At 65.3% G+C, this 25,915-nt stretch overlaps 1 protein-coding gene across 1 annotated transcript; it reads left to right on the top strand.

Moving 5' to 3' along the window:
* The first annotated feature begins 98 nt into the window (after positions 1 to 98).
* Positions 99 to 25,248, top strand: ARID3A (AT-rich interaction domain 3A). Its single transcript, XM_055803889.1, is given in 10 exon segments — positions 99 to 252; positions 3,132 to 3,753; positions 3,755 to 4,140; positions 4,818 to 5,133; positions 19,823 to 19,895; positions 20,930 to 21,113; positions 21,298 to 21,545; positions 21,837 to 22,133; positions 22,222 to 22,311; positions 22,510 to 25,248. Coding segments are annotated over 9 exon segments (1,884 nt in total). The 5' UTR covers positions 99 to 252; positions 3,132 to 3,702; the 3' UTR covers positions 22,749 to 25,248.
* The last annotated feature ends 667 nt before the right edge of the window (positions 25,249 to 25,915 follow it).

Below are 25,915 nucleotides of genomic sequence, written 5' to 3' on the forward strand. Positions count from 1 at the left end.
GCGGCTGCGCTGCTGGGCCAATAGGGAGGAGGGGCGGGGCGGGGCCGGCGGCCCAATGGCTGCGCGGGGCGGGGCGGGGGGGGTGCAGCGGGCCAATGGTGGCGCGGGGCGGGGCGGGGCCGGGCCCTGCCGCCCGCCCGCGGGGAGAGCAGCCGCCGTGCGGGCACCGAGCGCACCCCCGGCCCCCGCCGCAGCCCGAGCCCCGGGCGGCCGCGGCTGCTATGCGGCTTCGCGGCGCACGGCCTCCACCGGGTAAGCGGGGACGCAGCTCCACACCGGCCCCGCGGTCGGTACCCGGCTCCCCCCCCTTCCGCCTCCGCCCGGAACCGGGGGTTGGGGTCTTGGCTCGCGCTCGGGGGCTGAGCGGGACCGGGACCGGGGCCGGTTACCGGTCGCGTCCTCTGGGCGGGATGGGACCCCCCTGTGGGCGGTTGTGGGCGGGACTGGGGAGCTCCCTCCCCCGCCATCGCGGCCGGTTACCGGCCGTTTCCCCCGCGCGGGGCTGGAGCTTCCTCCGCCGCGGCCGCTCCCGGCGCGGCCGGCACGGCCCCCGCGCTCGGCCCGGGCCCCGCGGCCCCCGCGGGCGTCACTGCCTCGGCCGGTTAGAGACCCCGCGCCGCGCCCCGCCCGGCGGCCCCTGAGCAAGGGGACGAGACCGTGCCGCCGCCCTCTGCCCTCGGCCGGGGTAGCTCCGGCCCCGCGGCCTCCCGTAGCTCCGGGCTCGGGGCTGGGCTGGGTGGCAGCTGCCGGTCCAGCCCGGTCTCTTCTCCCCGTGCAAGGGGCCGCCGCTTCCCCCTTTACCGGTTCGCGGGGCCGGATCCTCGCCCCCCCCCCCCCCGGCTCCCCCCCGGCTCCCCCCGGGCTCCCCCCCTCGGGCCCGGGTTCATATGGGGGCCGCTGGCCCCGGCGTCGGGGCCAGGCACAGGCGGTGCCATGTGCCATCGGGAGTGGGTCCGGGCTCAGCTCCAGGATGAGCCCCCAGCCCCCTCCGAGGGTCTCTCCCGTGGCCCCCCCAGCTTTGCCCATCGCCGGGGGTGAGTGCCCCCCGGGCCCGGGCTCCCCATCCTCCTCCTCCTTATGTCAGTCTTCGCGCTGCTCTGGGGGTCCCTTCCGCAGCGGAGGCGGGAGCCCACCCGGGGGTCTGGGGGTGTCCAGCCGTGGCCAGGCCCCGGCATCGGTGGCACAAAGGCCCCATCCGTCACACCCCCGCCCGCTGCCGTGTATTTTTAGCCCGGCGTAGCCGCTGTTGCTCTCTCGAGCACCTGCCCTGCAGGACGTGGGTGCTGCTGCCCGAAATCCCCCGTGCGCCGCCCGGCAGCGCCCGCGCTGTCCCACGGCCCAGTGCGGCCAGGAGGGACAAAGGGGCACGGCTCAAGGTCACCGTGGCTGCCGGGCTGGGGTGCCACCGTCCCCTGGCTCTGGTTTGCCATGCCGGCACGCTCCGGCTGCGTTCGGGCTTCGGTTCCCCCGCAGGGATGCAGCAGCATGGCCCCAGCATGGCCACGGACTGGGGTGCTGGTGGCGATGGCTCTGCTCCCCGCTCTCGGTAGTGCCGGTGCTGGCACTGAGTGATTTGGCGAGTCGTGGCGAGGCAGAGCCGTGGCAGCACTGGGCCGGAGGGGCACGTGCCTGGGACGAGTCTCACTCCGGTTTGCTTGTGGCTCCCGCGGGCGCAGGGGATGAAGCTCAGATGTGGTGCAGGATGGCTGCGTGGCGGGGAGCGTGGCCACGGCTGGCGAGTGGCTGCTGCTCCGGGGCAGCCCTGCTTGTGCAGAGAGGGGAGGGTCCCTGCCCCAAGGCCACCCCTCTGTGCGCAGGCAAGATGGAGATGGCTGGGGTAGAAGAGGGGAAACTGAGGCACGGGCAGGGGCTGGGCAGCACTCAAATGGCTGAGCAGCTCCTGCTGCCCTGGTGCTGGCTCTCCCTTGAAGGCAGCAGCAGCAGCTGAGGTGCAGCCGGCAGGGCCACCACGGTGACGGCGCGCTCGTAGCAGGAGCCAAGCACGGCAGGGCTGCGAGCGGATGCGGCCGCCGCCGCAGCGAGGCGCGGGGGAAGCAGCTCTGACCCCTCCACCCAACCGGCAGCAGCACCAGCCTGCGCTGGAAACAGGTTCCCCTTTCCAGAATTCGCAGGATCGTGCTGTAGCTGCCGGCTCCCACGTGCTGCTGGCTGTCCTGCCCCCGCGGCAGGGGCTGCCTGTGTCCCCAGTCACCCCTGGATCTGGCCCTGGCTTGGTCCCTGCAAGGGTCCCAGGGTGCATGTGCTCCACAGGTCCCCGCGGCAGCACAAACAGGGTGTTTGCCCGGTTGAGTCAATGCCCGTGCATGGCACCACCGTGGCGGTGGTGCGGTGAGCTCCCTGCCTTCGGCAGAGCCGGAGTTGTTGCCGGTGGAGCTCCGTCCATCCAGGGCTGGCTTCTGGCTGCGCTGGGGCTTGATGTGGCGGGGGGAGCCCAGGCCAGGGTGCTGGGGCAGCGGGGGTGTTGCAGGGCCCAGCCATAACGTGCTGGTTTCTCCAGTGCTTTTTGGCGGAGCGGAGCAGAGTTGAGCCCCTTGCAGCCCGGTGTCACCCCAGAGGACCCACAGCCCCTGGGGGAAGGGGAGAGGTGTGGGGGCTCACAGGGGCGGCCGGCAGAGCCTGTTTGCCGGGGTTCCGAGGAGCGAGGCGCTGCCTGCCCGTACCGTGGGAGCCTGCCCTGGGGACCCACGGGTGCCCCCACGCTTTGGGACCCCGCTGGGCCCTTCTGCCGCATGGTGCAGACCCTGGTGCTGCTCGCACCCCGGCACTGGCCTGGCAGCTGCCTGCTGCTGCCCACTGCTCCCCTTGCCCATTGTGGTGTGTCCCTGGGTGGGGATGAGCCCTGTCCCCCGTGGGGGACCCGTGGGGCGGCTCTCCCAGTGCCCTCCCTGCCGGGCTGTTATCTGCTGGCGCTGCTTATCCCGGTATCCGCTGCCTGCTGGGCCAGGCAGGGCTATCAGGTCCGGCAGGCCCCTTCCCCCTCCAGCAGCAGGGCCCGGCCTCCCTATCTCATTAGCTCGAGATTAATGAGGCTCCTGCACTGTCTTTAACTCCTTCCTCCTCGCCAGCTCCTGCCGGCAGCTCCGCTGACCCTCCTCCGCTTCTCCCAGCAGGTTTGCGCCAACGCCTTCTGGAAGCCAAGCTGGCCGAGGACTAGGGACGCCTGGCCGCAAGTGGGGGGACTCCACGCTGACCCCAGGCTGCTGACCCCCCCGAAGGTGCCTGGTTGGCGGGCGAGGGGCGATGTGCTGGGCTGCGGCCGCTGCCTGTTGAGCCTGGGGACTTTTCGGCACCTGCCCACAGCGTGCTCGCCGACAGCGGCAGCACCCTGATCCCCACGAGCGACCCCGTGCCCGCAGCTCCCACCGGAACCCTTGAGTGAAGGAGACGTCGGGGCAAGGCTGAGGGGGGTCAGGGGGCACATCCTTCTGCCCTGACCCGGCGGCAGCAGCGATTCCTGCCCTGACACCCCCACGGCGCTGCAGACCCTCCGCTGCCCGTGCCCCCCCCGGGCCCCGGCAGCCCCCTTGCAGGGCTGCCCCCCCCGGCGCTGCCCAGCCTGGGCCTCCAGCCCCACTGGAGCGCGGCAGCCTGCCGGGTGCTGCCCCCCGCACCTCCGGGGCATTGCCCCCCGGGTGCGTCGCCCCTCGCCCCCCCGGGGACCCACCGCCCGCCGGCAGAGCCATGAAGCTGCAGGCGGTGATGGAGAACCTGCAGCGGCAGCAGCGCGCACTGGCTGCAGCAGGCACTGGAAGCGCGGCAGCAGGAGCAGCAGCAGCAGCGCTCCACACCTCCCCCGGCGCAGCCACCGCCGGCCCCGGGGCAGACCCCTGCCAGCACCCCGGCCCGGGGCCGTGGCCAGGATCCGGCCCCAGCACCCCTGGAGGAGGGAGTGGAGCCTGAGAGCGCGCACATCCAGCGGGCGCAGATGGCTGCTCTGGCCGCCATGCGGGCAGCCGCCGCCGGCCTCAGCCACTCGTCCAGCCCGGGGCTGTCGGATGAGAGCCAGGCCTCCGAGGAGGAGGAAGAGGAGGAAGAGGAGCGCGGTGAAGAGGAGGAAGAGGAGGATGGCGCATACCAGCAGGAGATGGGCTCAGAGGAGGAGGAGGAGGAGGAGGGCCTGTGAGTATACGCTGGCCCTGGCTGGCAGCTCTCATGGTTCAGGGAAGGGGCAGGGACGCGGTCTGGCCCTGGTGGGTTTTGGCACAGCCGGCTGGGGACACAGGCTTCCCTTTGGGGCTGGGGAGCGGCGGCAGAGGCTGCCGGGGGGTGCCTGTGCTGTGTTGGGGGGGTGGTCTTCGTGCAGCTCAGGGCGGGCAGGCGGCTCGGTGCTGTCAGGATGTCCTGGAGCGGGAGCTGCCGAGAGCAGCAGCTTGGCTCAGCAGCCGTGATTCCTCGTGCTGGCCTGGCATGGGGCGACGTTTCATCTCTGCCCAGGGAGCCACGTGGGGCCGTGACAGAGGATGCTGGGCTGGCTTTAAATTATGCAGGGCCCTCACGGCTGCCTCCCCTCAGCCTGCGTCCTCGCCAGGGCAGGGAACAGGCTGGGAGCCATCTGGCAGAGCCCCACTCCCAGCCCGAGCTGCTGCCTTGGGATGCCAGTGGTGCCCTGTGGGGCTGCCACCTGCTGACAGGGGTGCACCGGGGCTTTGCTGGGTGCCCTGGGTGCTGGTGTGGTGCTCCCAGCCCCGCAGCTGTGGGGCACCTGTCGGGGGGACGGCAGGAGAGAGGGATCGGCTTTGGGGACCCAGCCCCCTGCCTGGCGTGGGACCAAATCTTTTCCCTCCCCCCTGCTCTAGGAAGGGCAACTGGGTTGTAGACGACTTTGAGGAGGACCTGGGTGAGGAGGAAGAGGAAGAAGAGGAGGAGGAGGAAGAGGAAGACTATGAGGAGGAGGAAGACATGGGAGAAGAAGGGCTCAGCTCAGCAGAGGCGGTGCGGGCAGGCGCAGGATCCTTGCTGCTCCGCAAGCCCCCGGCACCCCAGCACTACCGGGGCGAGCCGCAGCGGCTGCCGGGTGGGCAGGAGCGGGTCCCCTCCGGACTGGGCCACGCGCAGCCCCCGCCACCGGCACCTGACCATGGCGACTGGACCTACGAGGAGCAGTTCAAGCAAGTAGGTGCCCGCCGGGATGCGTGTGCCCCCCTGCGCCCTCCCTCCCCTGTCCCTCCGCTCTGCCGTGCGTCTCTGCGTCCTTGAGAGCTGCGATGAGATGCCTCTGGTGGTGCTGCCTCTGGTAGTGTTCTTGGATAGAGCTGCTGTTGTTGCTGCTAAGAAAATGTGGGATTTCTCCAGGGTTTTAGTGCTTGGGCTCAGCCTCTCCCTCATCCCTGGCTGGTGGCTTCAGTGGGATCCTGTGTCCTGGTTGGCACTGTAGCCTGGCCCCGGCACAGGCGGATGGTGTGATGGGATTTGCTGCAGGGAACTGGGGGGGTTCTTGCTGAAAATGATGGAAAAAACCCCCACCCTGGACTTGCGAATCTGAAGGGACTCTCAGTTTTCTGCTTCTCCACCCTCCCCACCATTTTTGGAGGGGACCTGTCAGTGCAGAGGTGATGCCCGGTGGGATGGCTCTGGCCGTGCAGATGCTGGGGGCAGAGCTGTCCCCCTGCCACCACCAAAATGCCATTGAAGAGTGAAACCAGGGAGAAAGCACCCTGGCTGCCCCCTCCATCGCCTTCCCCTCACTGGCTGAGCCAGGCTGGCAGGAGGCAGGCGCACTCCTGCTCTCTCCCGGCGCAGGAGCTCTCTGCGCCCCGCTTTTCGCTAATAGAAGGAAATGTGCTGTGAGCTGGGGCTCCCCAGGGGCTGCCCGGCACCTTTGATGTGTGTGTTTAAATACATCTGAGTTTAGGGCTGGGGGAAGGGATGGGAGCCAACAGCAGCAGATGGGACCCAGATGGAGCGACCGGGGCACGGTGGCCTTTCGGGAGGGATGCGACGGCCCCTGCCCCTTCCCCTTCAGGGGGGCCATCGCATCCCTCCCAAAAGGGGGAAGGGGCTGCTGGGATCTGCCGGCACATCTGGATGCGGGCAGCCTGACGGCAGGGCTGGCGGAGAAAGCACAAGCGAGTGCAGAGCGTGCAGCCGCCCTCCCCAGTGCACTCCTGCCCAGCTTGCAGGGGAGGAGGGATGCTTCTGCCCTGCGTGTCCCTTGTGCTGCTGCACCTACACTGCCTCCTCCTCTTCTTGTGGTTTCTCTTTTGTGCTTCCTGCCATCGGGGAGCGAGGGGCCGGGGATGTGATCTCATATCTGTGAAGAGGCTTTTTCGATACCGCGCTGTGATCTTCCTGTTTGTCACTGTCGGTGCCGTACCAGACCTGCGTGCCCAGCAGTTGCTCTCAGCCCTTGGGATCTGACAGGAAAATCTGGGGCTGGGTGGTCAGGATCCATGCTGCGCCGGTGCAGTGGTCTGTAGATGTGGCAGGGACCATGCTGTAAACTCTGCCAGGTCCTCCACCGCAGCCACGCAACTTGGGGACACCAGCCCAAGTCCTCAGCGCATCCTCTGTCCCTTCTGCCCACCAAGCTGTGCTGGCAAAAGGGGCTGAGCCCCCACTCTTCCCCCTTTCTCTTCCCAACGGGAAGCTTCCCAGGGTCGGTGGTAAGAGCCCGGCACAGCAGTTAATCGTGGAAGCAGCCGGAGGGGGGAGGAAAGTGGCTGCCGCTGCTGCGCTGTGGGCGGAGGAGAGGAGACGAAGCACCCGACCGGGAGAGGCTTTCCCCGGCACGTCAGCCCGCCAGCGCGCCGGCGCTTGGATTGCGGCCGCTGGAGCCAGGCCAGGGGCTTGCGCTGGCCGGGAGCTTCTCCTGGCCACCCTCCAGCGCGTGCCGCCGAGCGCTCCAGCTCCAGCCCAGCTGGCGCAGCCAGGCCGCTGCGGCCTGGGAAGGAGCAGCAGGAATGTAAACAGCGAGTGCCGGCGTGGGGCGGCCGCCATGGCCCTGGCGCTGCTTGGCAGGGGATGCTTTACCCGCTTCCCTGCCGCCCCTTCGCCGGGGTTGAGGCGCAGGAGGGGAAACCATGGCGGCACCAGGGTGCTGGTGCAGCGTGGCTGGGTCCACCCTGCCAGTGGTGCTGTGAGCGTGGCCGTGCTGGTGCTGTGCCTTCCCTCCATGGTGGGGGAGCACTGCTCGAGGGAGGGGCTGTTTCAGGGTTGGATTTTTGTTTGCAAAGGAGCTCCTCACCACTCAGCACTGGGAGCGCATCTGCTCTCCCGGAGCTTGCGGGGAGCGTGCAGCCTGCTGCGTGTCGGATGCGTGGGGTCCCCAGCACCTCCTGGGGCTGAGCTGCGGCTGCTCACTTTGGGGGAGGCGGGGGGCTGATCTCTTTCTCCCTGCCTCCCGGCATGCTCGGGCCCCCACAGGTGGTGAGGGGCTGGTAGTCTGGCCCAGGCCCTCGATGCCCCCAGGGCTCTCCAGGTCTCCCTGCGTTCAGATTCTGCTCTGGATGTGCTGGTGCTGATGAATGGCCCAGCCTGGTATGGGGCTCCCGGCACCGGTCGCCTCGCCGGGCAGTTCTGCCGACCGACTCCCCGCACCGAACCCCCCCCCCCCGGTGCCCTGTGCCTGCTGGGGGGCTGTCCCTGTCCCCACCACGGAGTTATATTGACCCATCTGGGCCAGATTCCTGCAAACTGGGGCTCAGCCGGGTTGAGCTGCGGGGGGCCGGGGGGAAGAAGGAGGAGGAGGGGGCCCAGTTCAAGGGAGGAGGAAGGGGAGGGCGTGAGGAAGAGTTATGGAGGTTAGGGAGGTTAGGGAGCCGGCGCGTGGCACCTCCCTGTCCCCGGGGATGGCTACCGTGCAGGCAGAGGTCAGCGAAGCGGCTGACCCGGGGCGCTGCCTGTGCGGGCAGCAGAACAAAGGAGCCCCCAGTGTGGCGGGGGGCTCGGGGGGCAGCGGCTGCCGGGGCCACGATGGCTCCTTGGGGGAGGAAAGGGGCATTTTTGGGGTGGGAGGAGGCTCTCCATGGGGAATGGCCGCCACGTCCTCCTCCGCTGGCCAGCAGTGAGGCCAGGATCACTTTCATTTTGTCTTGTGCCTGTGGTAGCCCCACTGGTGGCACGGCGGGGGCGGGAGGGGGCAGGGGGGACATCGGCACGTTGCCCCATGCTGCTGCCATGCTGGGCTGGGACCGCATCCACGCTTGCTTGGGTTTGGGGTCATCTCTAACCTCACCCCAAAAGGCATGATGGGGAGGCTGGGGTGATGCCAGGGGGGCCGCACTGCCAGCCCGCTGCCCTCCAGGGCACCACAGCTGGGTGCTGGGCCTTACTGGGGCTCGCACCGCAGGTGTTTGCCGTCATGCCACCGCTCCAGAGGGCAACACTGGCGGCGGGAGCTGGGCTTTGACAAGTCGCTGGAGCACGAGCAGCTCAGCCAACCCCTGCCAAAAATCCAGCACTGCTGCGTGCCACCGCAAACTGCTGCGTAATGCCTGGCCTCACGCTCCTGCTGCCGGCCTGGGGCTGCCAGAGAAAAACCTGCTTTGATGTCCGTGCCCCAGCGAGTGAGTTGGGGAGGGGGGTCCTCTGCTCCTGCCCTGTGGAGAACCCCTCTCTTAACCTTTCTGTTTCATTCTTGCTATGACTGTGCACTACTAATAGCAGGAGCGTGAGTGCTGGGTGCGTTGGCAGCCCGCAGAGCCGGAGTTTCCTCCCTCTGCCCCTTTTGGAGTTTCCTGTGCTGCCTGCGCTTCCTTGGGCGCCTGCACCCCGGCACCGTATCCCGCAAGAGGGCAGCTGGGGGGATCTGTCTCCTGGTGCTCCCTCCAGCTGCCTCGCCCACTGGGCTCCCTTGGGGATGCCCTGTTTTGGGGTGCACCCTTTGGGGTGCTGCAGGCTGATGTTTAAGCCCCCAGCTCTGCTCCTGCTTGCAGGAAGCGTCGGAGGCTTTAAGAAGCTGGCGTGGTGCTGTGCCAGTGGTGGGGTGCTGGTAGGGTGCCGGTGCTTTGAGGGGGGGTGCAGGAAGGTTTCTTAAGCTGTCCCAAATGGGGACATCCGAACCACGATGGTGGCACATGGGGGGTGAAAACCTCAGCCCTTATCTTGTGCCGAGCAGCACTCCCCCCAAGATACGGTGTTTCAAAGTGCAACAGTTGGGGAAAGAAAAAAATAAACCGAAAGCAACTCTGCAACCTCGGTGGGCGGCACACAGGGCACAGGGGGGGCAAAAGCGGACCCCCGGGGCTGGGGACCAGCCGGGACTGCACACGTGGCAGGGATGTGGCGGCTCCCAGGAGGATGAAGCTGGGATTTTCCTGGGAGAATTGCAGGAGGAGTGGAAGAAGAGCCCATGTTTCCTCCAAAACCCTGGGGCTCGGAGCCCTGTGCAGGAACCCCAGGCTCTGGCTGTGGTCCCCTCTGCCGCCGTGGCAGCAGTGCCCCCGCTGCAGGGCCCTTTCTCCCGTGGATTATTTTCCTTTAAAAAGCCCAAAGCTGGCTGGGGGAGCGGGGCCGGGAGCGGGGGCCCTGCAGCCTTTTAACAAGGGCGGGAAGGTCCATTTACTTTCTTTAAAATATTGATTAGAGCTTTATTGCATTAGCCAGCCGAGCGGATGAGCCACCCCCGGGGAGGGAGAGGGGGCCCCTGTGCGGGGAAAGGGGCACCCGAGCCTCGTCGCCCGGCCGGGGGCCACCGTCCCCCCACCCCAGAGGCGGTTTAGCTCTGGTCGGTGTCGCGGCATGGCAGGGGCGTAGATAAAGGGCAGCACCCTGGGGCCCCCCGGACGGGTGCTTCTGTGCCGGGAGGAGGTGATTGCGGTGCCTGGCCAGGCCAGCGGCAGATAACGGGGGTAAGGAGGGGACCGGAGCGGGCTGGGGCTCCGGGGGCAGTGGTTTGGTCACAGGTGGACCCCTCCCCAAAGAAGGGCCGGATCCTCCCCATGACCCCAGCGCAGCCGTCACCCGTTTCGCTCTGTGCCACCATCCAGCTTGCTGAAGGGTGCTCCTGGCTGGGAATCCAGCTCAGTAATTGGCTCACAGTGCTCAGGGAGCATTCCCAGAGCCGTAATCCCACCAGATCCCTGGCCGGGGGTCAGGGACTTCTCAGCGAGAGCAGCTTAACCGCTGAGTGCCTCCCCCAGCCTGATGCCTGGGTGCCCGCGGGTGCTGGTCCTGGCATCCGGGCACCACACAAAGCCATTTCTCTCAGTGAGACCCAGGATAATTAATGAGGTGGGGGACGGGTGACACGTCCCTCCTGCTCTGGGTACTTGGCCAGCACCTTCACCCAGCTGATTTTGTTTGCTCCTGGGTGGACTGTCCCCCCAGCACCCCTCAGCTCGGGAGCTGCGCTGGCTCCCCCCCCCAGCCCGGCCATCACCTGTTAGCGTTCCCCTGGCCCCCCAGATCTCCAGCCCCTGCAATGATTCAAGGGCTGCAGAGGAGGCAGCCACCTCCAAGCTCCAGCACAGCTGAACTAACAGGAGTGAGGGTTTATTTAAAAGAAGTTAAAAAAAAAAAAAAAAAAGAGTAGAGGCAAGAGCAGGTCCTTTGTCAGCAAAGCAAACAGCCGCCCGGCAGCAGAGCGGTTGGGCAAGGGCGCAGCGTTGCCCCATCACCCTATTTCTGGCTCAAACCACAAGAGAAATGGTACCCGGTCCTGGGGCCCAGCCGGACGTGCCGCAATCGGGGGCCAGGATGAGAGGCGGGGGCAGTCTGGGGGTGGGGGGAGCCCCTCGCTCTCGCCTGGGCATGTCCCTGACATGCATCTGCCTGCGCTGCCCGCTTGCCAGGCTCTGAGCCCCCTGGGGCAGCCGGGTTGGGGGGCTCTGGGCACAGCTCCTGGCTCCACTCCTGACCTGCTCCCTGACCCTTCCAGTCGGTCACTTAATCTGCCTGTGCCTGGGTCCCCGCTCCGGACGGAGCTCACAATAATCCACCCTGCGCTGGGGCTGCTCGGAGGCCGGGGCTCTTCCACCCCCAGGAGGGTCCCTGCTCCCCACGTGTACCTGGGGGAGGGGATGGCCCCATCGCTGCCGTGCTGGTAGTCCTTTGGTAAAGGGCTTCCGTCACCCCCCTGCAGTGGCTGGTTTGGGGGTCTCGCCCCGGTGCAGATGGCAGCCAGGAGCACCCAGGCAGGCACTGGTCCTAAATCCCTCCGGCAAAGGGCTGAGCCTGCTGCCTCAGTTTCCCTGCCTGCTCATGCACCCCTCTGCCCACAGCCATCGCGGAAGCCCCCTGCTCGGGCAGCAGTGTCTGCTTTCCAAGACTCAAATACCGACATATTTCCACTGCCCGCCAGCCCCGCCAGCAGCGATGTGCTGCCCCATGCCGCCGCCTGCTCCTGTGCCGCAGTGGGATGGGGTCAGGCAGCAGCTTTGGCAGAGCTGGCGTCGCTCTGGTGCTGCATCAGTACCACGGTGTTCTCCCCGCGGCTGTCCCCCTCCCCTCCGTGGGTCATCGGTGGCGCAAGGAAGCAGCGAGGTTTCGGCGCTGCCGGAGCAGCACTGCGATGATGGTTCCCAGGGCTGACGGCCCACAGCTGGCTGCTTGTCAAAACCATCTGCGGCTGCTGGATCTCTTCCAGCTCCCACGGGCAGGGCCAGGGTGTGCGAGGCTGGCAGGAGACATCCCCCCCAGGACCACCCCCACCGTGGTGGGGACCGCTGGCAGGGTCGGTGGAGCGGCCGTCCCACAGATGGATGTGGACGGAGGTGCAGGACCTCGCATTTCAGGAACAGATTTGCAATTAGACAAATCCCCTGTCGGGCAGTGGAAGCCCCAGGGTGACTCATCTGCTCTGGCTTACAGCGATCCCCTTTCTAAGACGATCATTTACATATGGTGGAATTTAAACCCCAGCTCGCCTGCAAGGGCCAACGCAGCCCGCGTTCCTGCGCCTGGGTTGGGTCCTCGCCCAGGGGTCTCGACCTGCCGGCCCTATAGGGCTTCACCCCAGGGAGGTCTGGGGGCACATGGGAAAAGCCGTGCAAACCCTTGGGCCCCAAGGGTTTGCACGGCTTTCCCAGCAAGAAGAGATTTGGTGCTCTGGCTGTGGTTTCCCAGGTTTGTGCCGCGTAGCTCGAGCTCGGCCGCCCACCCGGGTTCTGCCTGGCCAGCAGTGTGCAAGCCGGCCCTTGGGTGTTGCTCCCCGGGACGAGCTTTCTCAACACTGCCTGACTCCACTGAATTAATATTTGCACAAGGTCCGGTGCGATAGCAAGCATGTGTCAAGGGCATGCACCGGCACGCACGCGGCGAGGGCTCCCATGTGCCTGCCCCGGCTGGCGGAGGGCAGCTGCTCCCCCGTCCCACCGCCTCGGCGGTGACCTCTTGGCAGCTTGTGCCACGCGTTGGCGTTCAGACACTGAATCAGTTTTTATTTTAGCCGGAGCTGGGCACGCTGCTGCCCAGCAGGTCCTTCTGAAACCGTCGTTTGAAATGCAACTGCAGCAGGATTCGCTTCCTCCTCTGCAGGAAGGGGAAAAAATAGCGGCAGCGCAGCTGTCCTGGGAGCCGGTGTGGGTCCCGGCACGGTGACACGCAGCACTGGCACGGCTCCGGTGCGTGGATGTACGGAGCATCACGGTGGCTGCCGGCTGGCCGCGCAGGAGCGGCCCCGCAGCGTGGCGGGTGGCGCACGGACAATGGGGGGTCAGGGAGGTTAAATGGCGACTAATTCACCCATTCAATGTCCCCCTCCATGGCACGGTGACACCCGCCGTGTCGGCGCTGACACTGGCCCATGTCCCCCTGGGTTGCCAATATGGCTGCTCCCCCCAGCCTGGCTGGGGAGGTGGTGGGGCTGGGCATGGGGGCCATGTAGGACCCCGTCCCACCGAGGGGCTTGGGTTGGGATGGGACGCTGCTGCAGTGCCGTGGGCTCCCTGTCCCCATCCCCATGTCTGGTTGGGTGGCACCCGTGGGACTGTGGCCAGAATGTGGCTGCAGCATCGCTCGGGGGGGTTTGCGGACGCTGGGGGAACCTGAGGTGGTCTCGGGGCCCCCAGACCTTTGGGGCGATGGCTGGGGATCAGGGCTGGGCTGGTCCTTGTGCCACAGGCACACCAACAGATCTGCCACCCACAGGGTCCCGCGGCCCCCAGCCCGAGGAGGGGGCACTGGTGGGGAGAAGCACCTGCGGTGGGACCGTGTCCCGGCCCAGGCGGTGCCGACCCACAGCGGGGACAATGCTGGGAACTGGTGGGAACAATAGTGCCGACGGGAAGCGTGGCGGCGAGGGCTCAGCTCTCCCCAGCCCCCTCCCCGGCTGCCCCCGCGGAAGCGGCCCCCCGCCCCGGGCAGCCCTGGCGCTGCTCAGGCCGCAGGAATCCCGCCGGGCCGGTCAGTGGACTCGCCGGCGGCAGAAGCCGGATCGGTCCCGCATGGGCGAGGCTCCCGGCAGCACTGTCCCGCTCCTGGCCGACCTCGGAGCTGGCGAGCAAAGAGGTGGCGGGGGGCTGCTGCCGGGGGTTTCGGTGGTCCCTGCCCTGCCCTGTGCTTTGCTGGGGGCTGGTGGGGGATTAGGGATGGGGACAGCGAGAGGTGACTCGTCCCTAAGCCGAGCACTTTATCTGTGGCAGGATCTGTGCCGGGGCTGGACTCTCCCTTTGCCCTTTGCTGGGAGGGATCGGCCCCAGCAAACCCGATACCCCCACGGCCGGGGGGGCGGTGCCGGTGCTGCCCCCCACTCAGCGCAGCAGCTGCGCTGGCAGAAGGGGCCGCGCTACACAAAGGGGCTGCGCAGCTCGGACACCCCCAGCCCTGACTCAGCCACCATCTTACAGGAAACCACCTCAGCAGCATCACCCGAAACGCTTCATTCCGGGGCTCGTCACCAGCCCTTCAGTCTGGTTTTTACAAATTACTTTCTTTTTCTGAATAAATGCCCTCTCCGGCCCCGGTTGCGGGTCCTGGCGTGTGATCGGTGCAGGGCCGGTGCCTCGGCACGCTGGGGGCCAAGGGGCTTCGTGCGCCAGCCGGGAACAGGACGGGAAACACCGCCTGCGTGTTTATTCTTCGTTAAATAACTCATTAGTGTGCACGGTCTCTTCCCCCCTCCCAGCATCACCCCCTCGGCTGTCAGCGGGACAAAGGGACCGTCCCTGGGGGCCGCTCAGAGGAAGGAAGGAAGAAAAGAAAGAGCGAAGGAGCAGCCCCTCCGTCACGCTGCCCGGGCTGGAATCCATCAGAGGGGACGTTTGCCCTGCTACCTGCCAGGCACCTCGCTGGGGTGGGCTCTCCCCTGCGCTGCCTTTGTTGTATTTGTTCCCTAAATACAGAAATTCAGGTGTTTCCAGCCCCGCTGGAGGGGCCGGTGGCAGCCCCCAACCCTGCTGCGGTGGCCCTTGGGGGTCTGTCCTCCCGCCCTAGCTCACGGCGTGCACGTCCCAAACCGGTTTCGAAGAGAAGGGAGGAAAGCCGAGAGTGTCGAGACTTCCTGGCGATGGAAAAGAAACTTGAAAATTAATCCCCGAGGCTTGAAAACCCGGAACCGAGCCGGGGGCGGGGGGGCAGGGTGGTGTTTGTGACTCGGTGGCGGGATGCTGGGACACGGGCTCCTCTGCACCCCTGGCCATGCACAACCCTGCTCTCGGGTTGGGGGGTCCCTGTGATGCCTGCTGGGGTGGGCACGGGGGCTCCTGCCGATGGGGAGACTCACCTGGCTGCGCGCCCAGAGCCTCATTACATGGCGCTTCCCCTCCCTGCTTTAATTGCCCTCCTTGCCTGCAGTGCGGGGGGGCCGGTAGCAGGGGGATGGTGGGCTGCTGGGTGGGGGTGTTATCTCAGCCGGACCCCCGGCACGCACTGCTCCCGTGCCGAGGGCTCTCTCCTGCATTCCTGGCATTGCCGAGGGGCCGCCTCCCCGCCAGCCCTTTGAAAGCCAACGGGTTGGGATTTTCCATAATCTGGTTTGAAACATTAATCCGGTCATCCACACCAAACGCCGGGCCGGCATCCTGCCGGGGCGCTGGGGTGCGGGGTCAGTGCCGCCCGCCCACCACCTTCCTAATTCCTCTTCCACTTAATTATATATCTGCTGGCAACGGCCATCTGGCACCTCGTCCTCAGCCGGCCGCGAGGACGGAGGGCTGGGGCCGGTGGGGGCTGCACCGGCGGCGAGGCGGGTCGAGCATCGTGGCGTGGAGCTGGCCGTGCCGGTGGCACCAGGCGCTTGCTGTGTGCTGGAGGAGCACTGGGTGTGCGGGGCCAGATCCACCAGCGCGGGGGCTCTCGGGGAGGTGGGGGGCATCTCCTATCCCCCCCAGCCGGGCTGGTGTTGGCTGTGCCGCAGCATCCCCTGGCACCGCGCTCTGGTGGTGGGGGCCCATCATTGGGGCGTCGTGGCAGGGCAGCCTCCCCACGGTAAGAGGATATTCTCGGGGCAGATTAAGTCGTTTCTACCTCCCCGCGGCCTCCCTAATTACGAAATGTAAATCTATTGACTCAGCGGCGGCAGGGCGGCCTCACCCCGCGGCTCGCTGCCCGGCGGCTGGCGTTACCTTTGCACCCAGCCTCGCCACCTCCACCCGCGCTTCCCCGGTGAGGCGCCGCGCTTCGTGCCGAGCAGAAGCCACGCTGGAGCATGGCAGGCAGGGCATCGGCACCGGCACCGGCTGGGGATCAGCACCTGCTGATTTCGATCCGGTGGTGCCAGCGGCAGCTGGTCCGTGCTGAGCCCAGCTGCGCGCTCGGTTTCGCACGCTACTGAAACAAGAACATGTTTCTGTTCCTCAATTTTTATTTTGGGACCCAGTATCTAAGCCTTCCTACGATTGCCCGCGCTGCCTTTCGGTGTCCGCAGGGTGTGCGGTTGCTTTGCTGTGGCCTTGTCGGTGCCGGAGCGCTGCCCGCGAGGTGTCCCGGCAATCCCGGGATGCTGTCAATGCAAGGAAATCCTGCGAGGGGCTGCTGGAAGTCACTCGTCTCTGCCCCCTTCCACGTCCCTGCCTGTGCCCGGGTGGCGAGTGGGGACGAGGCCAGCTCGGCAGATGCCGTTCAGCCACACGCCGCTCGCTGCGGTGCAGGCAGGGCACGTCCCGGCCACGGCAGGGCACGTCCTCGCCTCACGGCGCTGCTAGCACAGCTCCTGGGAAAGCTGCCCTCGCTTCTGCTGGCAGCAGTAGAGCCAGCGAGGGTCTGGGGGGCTGTTAGGGGTGCAGCACCTGGCGCAGGGAAGTCCTGGCCCGGCCAAGCCCCTCGCCCCACGCCAGGGCCGTGGTGGCCAGCCAGCAGCAGCCGAGCACGGCGGAGCTGTCGAAATCTGGCCAGCAACCAACCACAAGCGGCAGCTTGCGAAACGTCCTTTGCCCGGCAGCCGCCGCTGGGTGTGCCGGCAGGGCCTCGAGGGCACCGGGCGGGAATGGGGCTCCCTCTGCTCCCTGGCCCCAGTGACCCCCCTGTGGCTTCATCCCGGCTGGGAGTGGTGGGGAGAGTGGCCGTGGCCAGTGGAGTTTGGCGTGGGACCCCCGAGGCCGGCAGGCGGTGGAGGGGGCACATGGAAGGACGGCACACGGGGCAGCCGCCCGCCAGCTGCTGCTAATCCCCGGGTACCGGCCGGCGCACGCTTTCCTCAGCTGATGGTTAATTTTCTTTCATCCTCTTAAACGCTTCCGTTCCCCTCAGGACCGTGCCCGGGGGGGGCTCCCGGCTGGGGGGGTTGCGGCAGTAAATGAACCATCGTTGTGTCTGTCCCTTCCCACCGCAGCCGTGGCTCCCACCTGCAGCCGGGGAGAGTGGCTTTATTTAAAGTCTGGCTTTATAAAAATTGAATGAACCGATGTTTTCATAAAGGGCTAATCGATTTTTAGAGCTCTGCAGGTTAATAGGTTGCTCGTGACACCCTTGCGCTGTGCCAGGACGGCTCCACGTTCAGTCATGCCCATATCCCGCTGCGATTCAGCACCGCATCCCAGTGATGGTGCAGGGGCTGAGGCCAACGCCGCTGCCAGCTCCCCACGGACGGGCAAAACCCTCCCAGCTGCCAGCGCTTCTGGGTTTTTGCGTTTCCCTTTCTCCCGAGCAGGATGATGCTCCCCCTTCCCTCTCCAGCCCCCTCTTCCCTCCGCAGTGCCATGGTACTTCTCCCTCCCCAGCGTTTGTATTTAATCCCCTGGCTGTGGCTGGCACACTGGCGCTGGTGCAACCCTGCGGGCTGGGGGTCCCGGCAGTGCTGGAGCGGAGCATCTCTGCCGCGGTGCCCGGAGGCTGGTTAACGGGGGTGGGGGGTGGGAGTGGCAAGGATGCTGCAGGCAGCGGAGCCGTGGGCAGGGGGCTCAGCACCGTGCAGGGTTGTGCCGTGGCGGTGGGTGCCGGGGCAGGGCTTTCTCAGTGTGTGGCTTTCGAAGCCGCTCAAGGAAACGGGGGAGGCTGGATTGGTGCCAGCCCAAGATCCCTCGGCCTGGCGTGGGCAGCCCCTGCGGCTCAGCCTGAAAAACCACGGCGGTGCCCGCTGTGCCACCTCCCAGCCCTGCCCTGCTGGGGGGCACCGCTCCGCTCCCCCTGTGTCGTGGTCCCTCCGAGCTCCCCCTGTGCACGGGACCCCATGCTGGCAGCACTGGGGTGGGAGAGGGGCTTTGAGGGGTCTCAGCCGGTGGTGACAGTGGCTCCCGCCCTTTACCGGGGGGTTTGCTGGGGCCCAGGCGAGCGGGGCAAGGTTTCCAGGGGAACTGGGGGTTTATGGCTTTCCTGCGGCGCCCTGCCCCTCTTATCGCTGCGGCCCCATTGATCCCTTTGATCGGTGCCGGCAGGCGCGTTTGGCCCCACAGGATCCGGATCCTCCCTGGGGGTCTGTGGGAGGAGGGGGCTCGCACCCCTCCCTCGCAGCCGGGGTGACGGCTGTCTGCCCGTGGCTCCCGGTGCCGCCGGGGTGCCATGCCAGGCATGCCCGCGGGAGCGAGCGGGCGTATCGGTGACCCGGTTAACGTGCTGATCTGCCGCCATGCGGTTGGCGGCCCCGCGGTGCATGCCTGGTGAGTTACGTGGTAATATTTATAGCCCCCTCCCAGCCGCCGCGGCCGCAGCTCTGTTGGCAGTTGTTCAAAGCTGTCATTTCTTGAGAAAAGTGGGAGCTGCTCAGCACCAAGGGGCCAAGGGCAACCAGGGCTGGGGCGAGGACTGCGGCGGCCATCCCCGTGGCATCTTGGCAGCACCTGCCCCTGCAGCCCCTGCACTGACACCCATCCTGAGGAGGGGAATATTATCCATCAGCCACCGCCTCTAGGCAGAAACCGCGCTGAGCTTTGGCTGCCGGCACCAGGGAGAGGCAGAGCCGGTGCGGCGTGCCTGCCTGCGTGCCGGGGCGCTCAGGCCAGCAGATCCTGCTGCCATAAATCAGGCAGGAATGTGCCGGGCTGTCAGGCGCGGGGTGGGGTCCTGACAAAAGATGCCCCAGCAGAACCGGGTGCTTGAGGCGCAGCCGTGCGGGGAGCCTCGCTCGGGTCTGCCTGCCCCAGCTTAGAAAGACACGTCCCGGCTGCGTACAGCAGCACGGCATGCGGTGCCAGCTCTGTTCATCCTGCCGGCTTCGCTCCGGCAGCCGTGCTGGGCAGCGCAGCGACCCGGGGGGAAGATGCTCGAGCAGGAGATGCTGACAGCCCCACAGCTGCTGGATGAGGGGTACGAAGCCTCACCGGGGCAGCCCGTGCTCAGCACCGGCCTCACCGGGCAGATTTGCTGCTTTCCAGAGGGAAACAGGCTCTGCCGGGTGGGTCCAGTTCACCGCCCTCCTTGCCTCGTCACGGCACGTGTTTACTAGGGCCGGACCCCCAGGGACCCCCTTTGAGCACCCTGCTGCAGGCACGAGCTCACAGCGTGGCACACGAGTGTGCACTGTGTGGCACATGGGTGCGTGCCATGGTGCACAAGCTCACAGCGTGGCACATGAGTGTGTGCTGTGTGGCACGTGGATGCGCGCTGTGGTGCATGAGCTCACAGCGTGGCACACGAGTGTGCACCATGTGGCACATGGGTGCATGCTGTGGTGCACGAGCTCACAGGGTGGCACACGAGTGTGTGCTGTGTGGCACGTGGGTGCGCGCTGTGGTGCACGAGCTCACGGTGTGGCACACGAGTGTGCACCGTGTGGCACATGGGTGCGTGCCATGGTGCACAAACTCACAGCGTGGCACACAAGTGTGTACCGTGTGGCACATGGGTGCGTGCCGTGGTGTGCAAAGTCACAGCATGGCACACGAGTGTGCACCGTGTGGCACGTGGGTGCATGCTGTGGTGCACAAGCTCACAGCGTGGCACACGAGTGTGCACCGTGTGGCACATGGGTGCGTGCCATGGTGCATAAAATCACAGCGTGACACACGAGTGTGCACCATATGGCACATGGGTGCATGCTGTGGTGCACGAGCTCACAGCGTGGCACACAAGCTCGCCAGCTCCTGATGCTGGCTCCTGGCACTGGCTCCCTCTGGCATTGCAGGTGCGGAGGAGGGATCACGCCGAAGCCTTGCTCTGCTCTGTGCCGAGCACGTGGTGGATGCTAAAAATAACCAGGATCGGTGTTCCTGGGAGGCGCTGGGGGCCGAGTATGGTGTTTGCAGCGTGGGAGCTGCTCCAGCCCGCAACTCGGCACCGGCGTTGCAGGGCCAAGCGCTGAGCGGGGCAGGCAGGGGATGGCAGCGCCGTCCCAGGGCATGGGCACAGGTCAGCCCCATGCTGCAGGGACCCCGGGGACCCCACGTCCCCATGCAGGGACCCTCCCAGGCCATTCGGTGTCCTGCCAGCTGAACAGCCCAGGCTGGCAGGCTCATGCCCCAGGGGTGCTGCTTTGAGAGGACCAGGGGTCTCAGGGCAGCAGGGGGCACAGGTAAGGGGGTTTCCCAGCGTTTTTTCTCCTCTCATTGTGCAGCTGTACGAGCTGGATGGCGACCCCAGGAGGAAGGAGTTCCTGGACGACCTCTTCAGCTTCATGCAGAAGCGAGGTGAGCCCCCCTGCCTGCTTTCCCCCTCCCCACGCCTTTCCGGGGCTGGGGGCTCATTTCCTCGCCCCTCATTACAACCCCGAGGTCACAGCTCCGGTTGGGCTGCTGGTTAATTTTTAACCTCTTTGCACAGCAGGGTCAAACCTGCTGGGCTGGATCTGGCGCCCGCAGCCCCCCCTCCTTCACCCGCCCAGCCCCGCTCCCCTCGCCCCTCACATCCGGGACCTGCGGCCCCTTCCCCACAGGGTCCAGCCCCTCCAGCTGTCTTTGCCCGCCCCCCCCCCCCCCCGCTCTTATTGCCCCCCTGGGTTGTTGCAGAGAGTGAAGCCCCTCGCTGCCTCCTTGCTCTGCCTGGGCTGGTGGAGGGGGCAGGGGGGGCCCAGGGGGGTGGAAAGGGCTGAAAGCGAAGCGTTCGCCTGGTCGAGGGTCTGGTTCCTGCGTGGAAAACAGCGCTGGAAATGCTGACGCATCGCTGCCTTCAGCCTTTTGTCAGGCGGGTGCTGGGGGAAGCACGTGTGCGTGCGCGGGGGGGCCGGGGAGCGCTGGCGGCGTCCCACTAGGGTCCCACCAGAGCTGCCTCACCCACCAGTACCGGGAGGTCAGAGCCCCCCGGGAGGGGGGAGATGCTGCAGCCCCTTCCCTGGCGCTAGAGGGTGAACTCCCCTGTGCATGTGCGGCCCCCAGCTCGGCGGGACCCTCGCCGCCGGGAAGCGCCACCACTGTTATAAATAACTTATGTTGCTGGGTGCTGCCGACCTCAGCCTGAGCAATGGCGCTCAGCCCCGTTTTGGGGGCTGCGGCTGAAAACTGCGAGTTTCTGTTTCCTTTGTTCTTGGGGCTGATGCTCAGCGAGACGGCAGCGAGGGGGGGTCCTGAGGGGGGAGGATGGGGACGGTGAAAGGGTAGGGAGGAGCAGGAGCCCCCTGGCCCTCACACTGCCTCACAGTGGGGGTCTTGATGGCTTCACCCCGGCTTTGGCCCGGGGGTGAGGATGCAGCAGCCCAGACCCGGTCTCTCCTCCCCCTGCTCCCCAGGGACCCCCGTCAACCGGATCCCCATCATGGCCAAGCAGGTGCTGGACCTGTACATGCTGTACACGCTGGTGACGGAGAAGGGCGGCCTGGTGGAGGTGATCAACAAGAAGCTGTGGCGGGAGATCACCAAGGGGCTCAACCTGCCCACCTCCATCACCAGCGCTGCCTTCACCCTGCGCACCCAGTGAGCGGCGGGGGCTCGGTGTGGCGAGGGGGGGAAGAATCCTCTGGCAGAGCCGGTGCTGCCCGCGCTCCCTCTGCCCTGCGCGGGATGCTGGGGGCGGTGGGGAGGGAGGGGGCGGCACACGGGTAGGGGGTCGCCAGCCGCCCACATCACCGTCATCGTCCCCGTCCCTTTCTGCTGGCAGGTACATGAAGTACCTGTACCCCTACGAATGTGAGAAGCGAGGGCTGAGCAACCCCAACGAGCTGCAGGCGGCCATCGACAGCAACCGGCGGGAGGGCCGCCGGCAGGGCTTCGGCAGCTCCCTCTTCACCTACTCGCCCGGCGGCACCCACGGCCTCCTCTCCTCCCCCAAGCTGCCGGTGCCAGCGTTGGGGCTGGCCTCCGCCACCAACGGCGGGTCCATTGCTCCTGTCCAGAAGATCAAGAAAGGTAACAGCCACCGCGGGGTCCGGCTGCGGGCTGGGCCCCCTCCCGGCACTGGGGGACAGCCCCGAGAGGGGCAGAGCTGGCGCCGTGGGTAGGGGGGGTCACGCTGCTCTCCCCCACCCTGGGCTCAGCTTGGGGACCCTGGCTGCGGTCACCCGGCTCTGGCCCTTGGAGGGGCACGGAGAGGCACAGAGGGACCCTGAGATGTTGTGCCAGGGCTGGGGAAGCCCTGGGGTGGTGGCACCCATCCATCCCTGTCCCCTGTGTCCCTGACCACCCGCTCTGCCCCTGCAGAGGAGGACTCCCCCATCCCCATCTCCATGCCCAGCCGGCTCCCGGTCTCGCTGGCTGGCCACCCGGTGGTGGCAGCCCAGGCGGCTGCGGTGCAGGTGGCAGCAGCCGCCCAAGCCGCGGCCCTGGAGCAGCTGCGGGAGAAGCTGGAGTCGGGGGAGCCCCCGGAGAAGAAGATGGCGCTGGTGACAGATGAGCAGCAGCGGCTGATGCAGCGGGCGCTGCAGCAGAACCTCCTGGCCATGACGGCCCAGCTGCCCATGAGCATCCGAATCAACAGCCAGGGCACCCGCTCGCCAGGTCAGTGCCGGCCCCGGCCCCCCGCTCCGGCAGAGCCCCTGCGGCCCCCGCTCCCGGTGGGGTCCATAACCCGCCTGTCCCCCAGCAGAGAACCGTCAGGACTCCACTGCCGGCCTGAGCAGCAACGGCACCAACAGCATCAGCATGTCAGTTGAGATCAACGGTATCGTCTACACAGGTGAGGGGCTCCCCACGCCACCGGCATGGGCCGGGGGCTGCTCGACCCCCGCCATCCCCAGCAGCCCCCACCGCGCGCCACGCGGCCTCGCTCCTGCCGGCCTTCGCCCCGGTTTTGGCCATAGATGCATTGCGCGCAGGCAGCGTTGGCACCACCATGCCACCCCCCAGCTCAGCCCCCCCCCTGCTCTCTCCCCAGGTGTGCTGTTCGCCCAGACGCCCGGCCCTTCCTCCTCCTCTTCCTCCTCCTCCTCCTCGCTCCCCTCCTCTGCCTACAGCAAAGGCAATGGCAGCAGCGGTGGCAGCCGGAGCAGTGGCAGCGGTGGCAGCGGCGGGGTGGGGAGCAGCGGCGGTGGCAGTGGTGGCAGCGTCCCCCCTGCAGCCCCGGCCAGCCTGGCCGTGCCCCCCAGCTCTACCTCCAACAACACTTCGCCTTAACGCCCCTGGCCCCCCGGCCCCTTCCCCTCGCCAACGCCAGCAGCCGCGGTGAGGGGGCAGAGCTCGCCCTGCATCGCCGGGGCGCGGTGGGCTGGGGTCTCGCCGGGCTGGGGTCTCGCCGGGCTGGGGTCTCGCCGGGCTCTGCCCTTGTTCTCCTGTTGTTGGGTTTTCCTTTGCCAGGCAGAAAAGCTTTAGCCAGGGGGGTTTTGTCGGAGCCGCCGGCTGTCCTGCTGCGCCGCTCTGGTCCAGGACCGTTTTACCTCACTCACATCACACTTTGCACTGTACATTTATTATTATTATTATTATTTTTTAACTCGTGTTACCTCCAGACAGACGCACGGACGCCTGCTGACGCGAGCTTTAGTGAAACCCCCCGGCACTCTCTTAACAGAAAAAAAAAAGATAAAAAAAAAAAAAATAATTGGAAATCGGGAGATATTTTATTCATTTAGATCCTTTTCCCTCCCCCTTTATTTTGAGAACTACACTCACTATATGGGATTTTAAGAGGTTGTTGTTTGATTGTTTTGTTGTAAATAGCTTCTATTTTATTCTCTAAAAAGAAAAGAAGAGAAAAGAATCAAACTTTAACATGCAAATGATATATATTAGTGTTCATCAGGGAAACGGGAGCTTGGAAACCGCCTGACCTCCTTTCTCCTCTCACTGTCGGTGGCCGACTCCAGCTCTGCTCCTTCCCCTGGGAACCCTGCGGGCACCCCAAGACCCCCAGGGGTTTGTATGGGGCTGGGGGGTCTCATCCTGGTGGGGCTGTGCCAGCAGCTGGCAGGGCTGGCAGCCCCCCAGCACGGGCAACCTGCCTGCACCCCGCAGCCTCCAGCCTCCTCCGGTCTCTGTGCAGGGGCTGGGGGTCTGTGCCCACCTTTGGGGGTCCTGCAATGGGGGGTGGGCAACATGCTGTTCCCCTGCCCATCCCACCTGGCCGGCGCATCCTTGGGAACTCGCTGCTTTTGGGCTGTTGCTTCACTGGAGAAAATTGAGCCCAAAGCCATTGCCCTCCCCCCCGCCTCGCCAAACCCCCAACCCACACCGGGGGGGGGGGGGGTCCGACATGGAACCACAGCAGCGATTTGGGCTGATTTGCTCATCCAAGGCAGCATCCCCCCCCTGCACCCCCCCACCATCCCCATGGGGTAAAGGGGGGCAAGCAGGGCCAGGAGCTGGGCTGCACTGGCAATTTTTATTTTTATCCCCCCCCCAATACTACTGTGCAGAGCCAATTTGGGTGTATTTTTCTCCAAAAAGCAGCAGTTTAGCGAGAGCAGGATCCGGCCAATGTATGGGGGGGTTCTATAGGGGACCGGTGTAAAATATTCAATTTAGCAATGGGATGCAGGAGCCCATATCCATGATGGTAATTTTTTTTTTTTTTTGGGGGGGGGGGGCTGTGGGATGCTCCGGAGGTCCCGAAGGATGCTCATCCTTCAGGACCTCCAGAGCATCCCGCAGCCCCAGCCTTGAGCATTTATTTTAAGCATCATTATCTCTCCAGCCGGCCAGGTTTCATTTCTTTTGCAATTTTTTAGCCTTTTTTCTGTGTCCCCCCCCCCCACCCCCTTCCAAAACGTTCACCCACATCTGCGTGAGACACAATCGCGATCCGATACCGACACCACCCCCCCCCCCCCAATACAACTCGGTATCTCAGTTCCTCAGGTTTTAGCCTCGAGCACAGGGTTCCTTTCCCCCCTTCCCCAGGTGCCTGGGGGGGTCCCTTGCTGGTGGGACACCCCCCCCCCCTTTTTTTTTTTTTGCTTGGGGAAGTGGCGATCTCAGGGGATTTGGGGTTTTTCCAGCTTTCTCACCCCCACCCCCCTCCAGCCTTTTTTCCCCCCTCTCCAGAGCTGGAAATGCCCTTTGGTGGCTCCGTGGACCCCCGTCTTTTTTTTGGGGGGGGGCCACGGGGTCTCTGTCCGGCTTCTGCTGCTGTTAGGATCCAGCCCAGCTCCCCGGAAGGAGAAATCCCAGGGGGAGGTTTCTTGTGCCCAGGGTGGGCGTTAGATTTTCTTAGCGAGTTTTTGCATTTGTACAGTCACTGTTTTGGGTTGGTTTTTTTTTTTTTTTTAATTATTTTTATTCCCCCCTCCTTCCTCTTCCCTCCCCCTCTTTTTTTTTTTTTGAGAGCGTATTACCTTCCACTTTATTTTTCTTTTTGCATATCGATTTAAAAAAAAGAAAAAAAGAAAAAAAAAAAGCCTAAATCAGTTTCTCTGGGGTTTGGAAAGAAAAAAAAGGAACGGACACAGCTGCAGATGCATTTACCCAGCATGCATATCTTAACTCAGGTAAAAAATGAAAAAGAAAAAAAACCACAAAAGACAAAAAAAAGAAAAAGAATAAAAACCACATTCTACCTCTGAGAGCGGCGGCCTCGGGCGCACCCAGGCCCCCGGTGAAATATTTCAGTTTTGCAAACATTCAGGTATTGAAACTTTTGATTATTATTAAAAAAAAAAAAGATAAAATAAAATAAAAACACTGAAAGTTTACATTTTATAATAACATTATTATACAGATTGTATTTAAACTTCAGAATATTTAAGACAATTGTAACCCTGTAAAGTTGATGAAATATTAAAAAAAAAAAAAAAAAAAAAAGATGTGTTGTTTGGGGGTTTCTGTCCCTGGGGGTGTCCAGGGGGTGCCCACATTGCTCTTGGGGTGCCCACCTGGTGCCTGTAGGGTTATGGGGCGCCCATGGGGTGCCTATAGAGCCATGGGGTGCCCATGGGATCCCTACAAGGCTATGGGGTGTCATGGGTCCATGGGGTCCCTATGGGGCTATGGGATCCCCAGAGGGTGCCCAGAGGGCTGGGGGTGCTCATGGGGTCTCTATAGGGTCCCCACAAGGCTCTGGGGTGTCCTTGGGGTCCCTATGCCCCCCCCTCCGAGGTACCCATAAGGCTGGGGGGTGTTCATGGGGTCCCTATAGGGCTATGGGGTCCCCATGATGTGCCCATAGGACTAAGGGGTGTCCATGGGGTCTGTATGGGGTCCCCACAGGGTGCCCAGAGGGCGAGGGGTGCCCATGGGGTCTCTATAGGGTCCCCACAAGGCTCTGGGGTGTCCCTGGGGTCCCTATGGGGCCCCCCTGACGTACCCATAGGGCTGGGGGGTGTCCATGTGGTCCCTATAGGGCTATG

Source organism: Falco peregrinus, chromosome 5, assembly GCF_023634155.1.
Source record: "Falco peregrinus isolate bFalPer1 chromosome 5, bFalPer1.pri, whole genome shotgun sequence".
NCBI classification, from domain to species: Eukaryota; Metazoa; Chordata; class Aves; order Falconiformes; family Falconidae; genus Falco; species Falco peregrinus.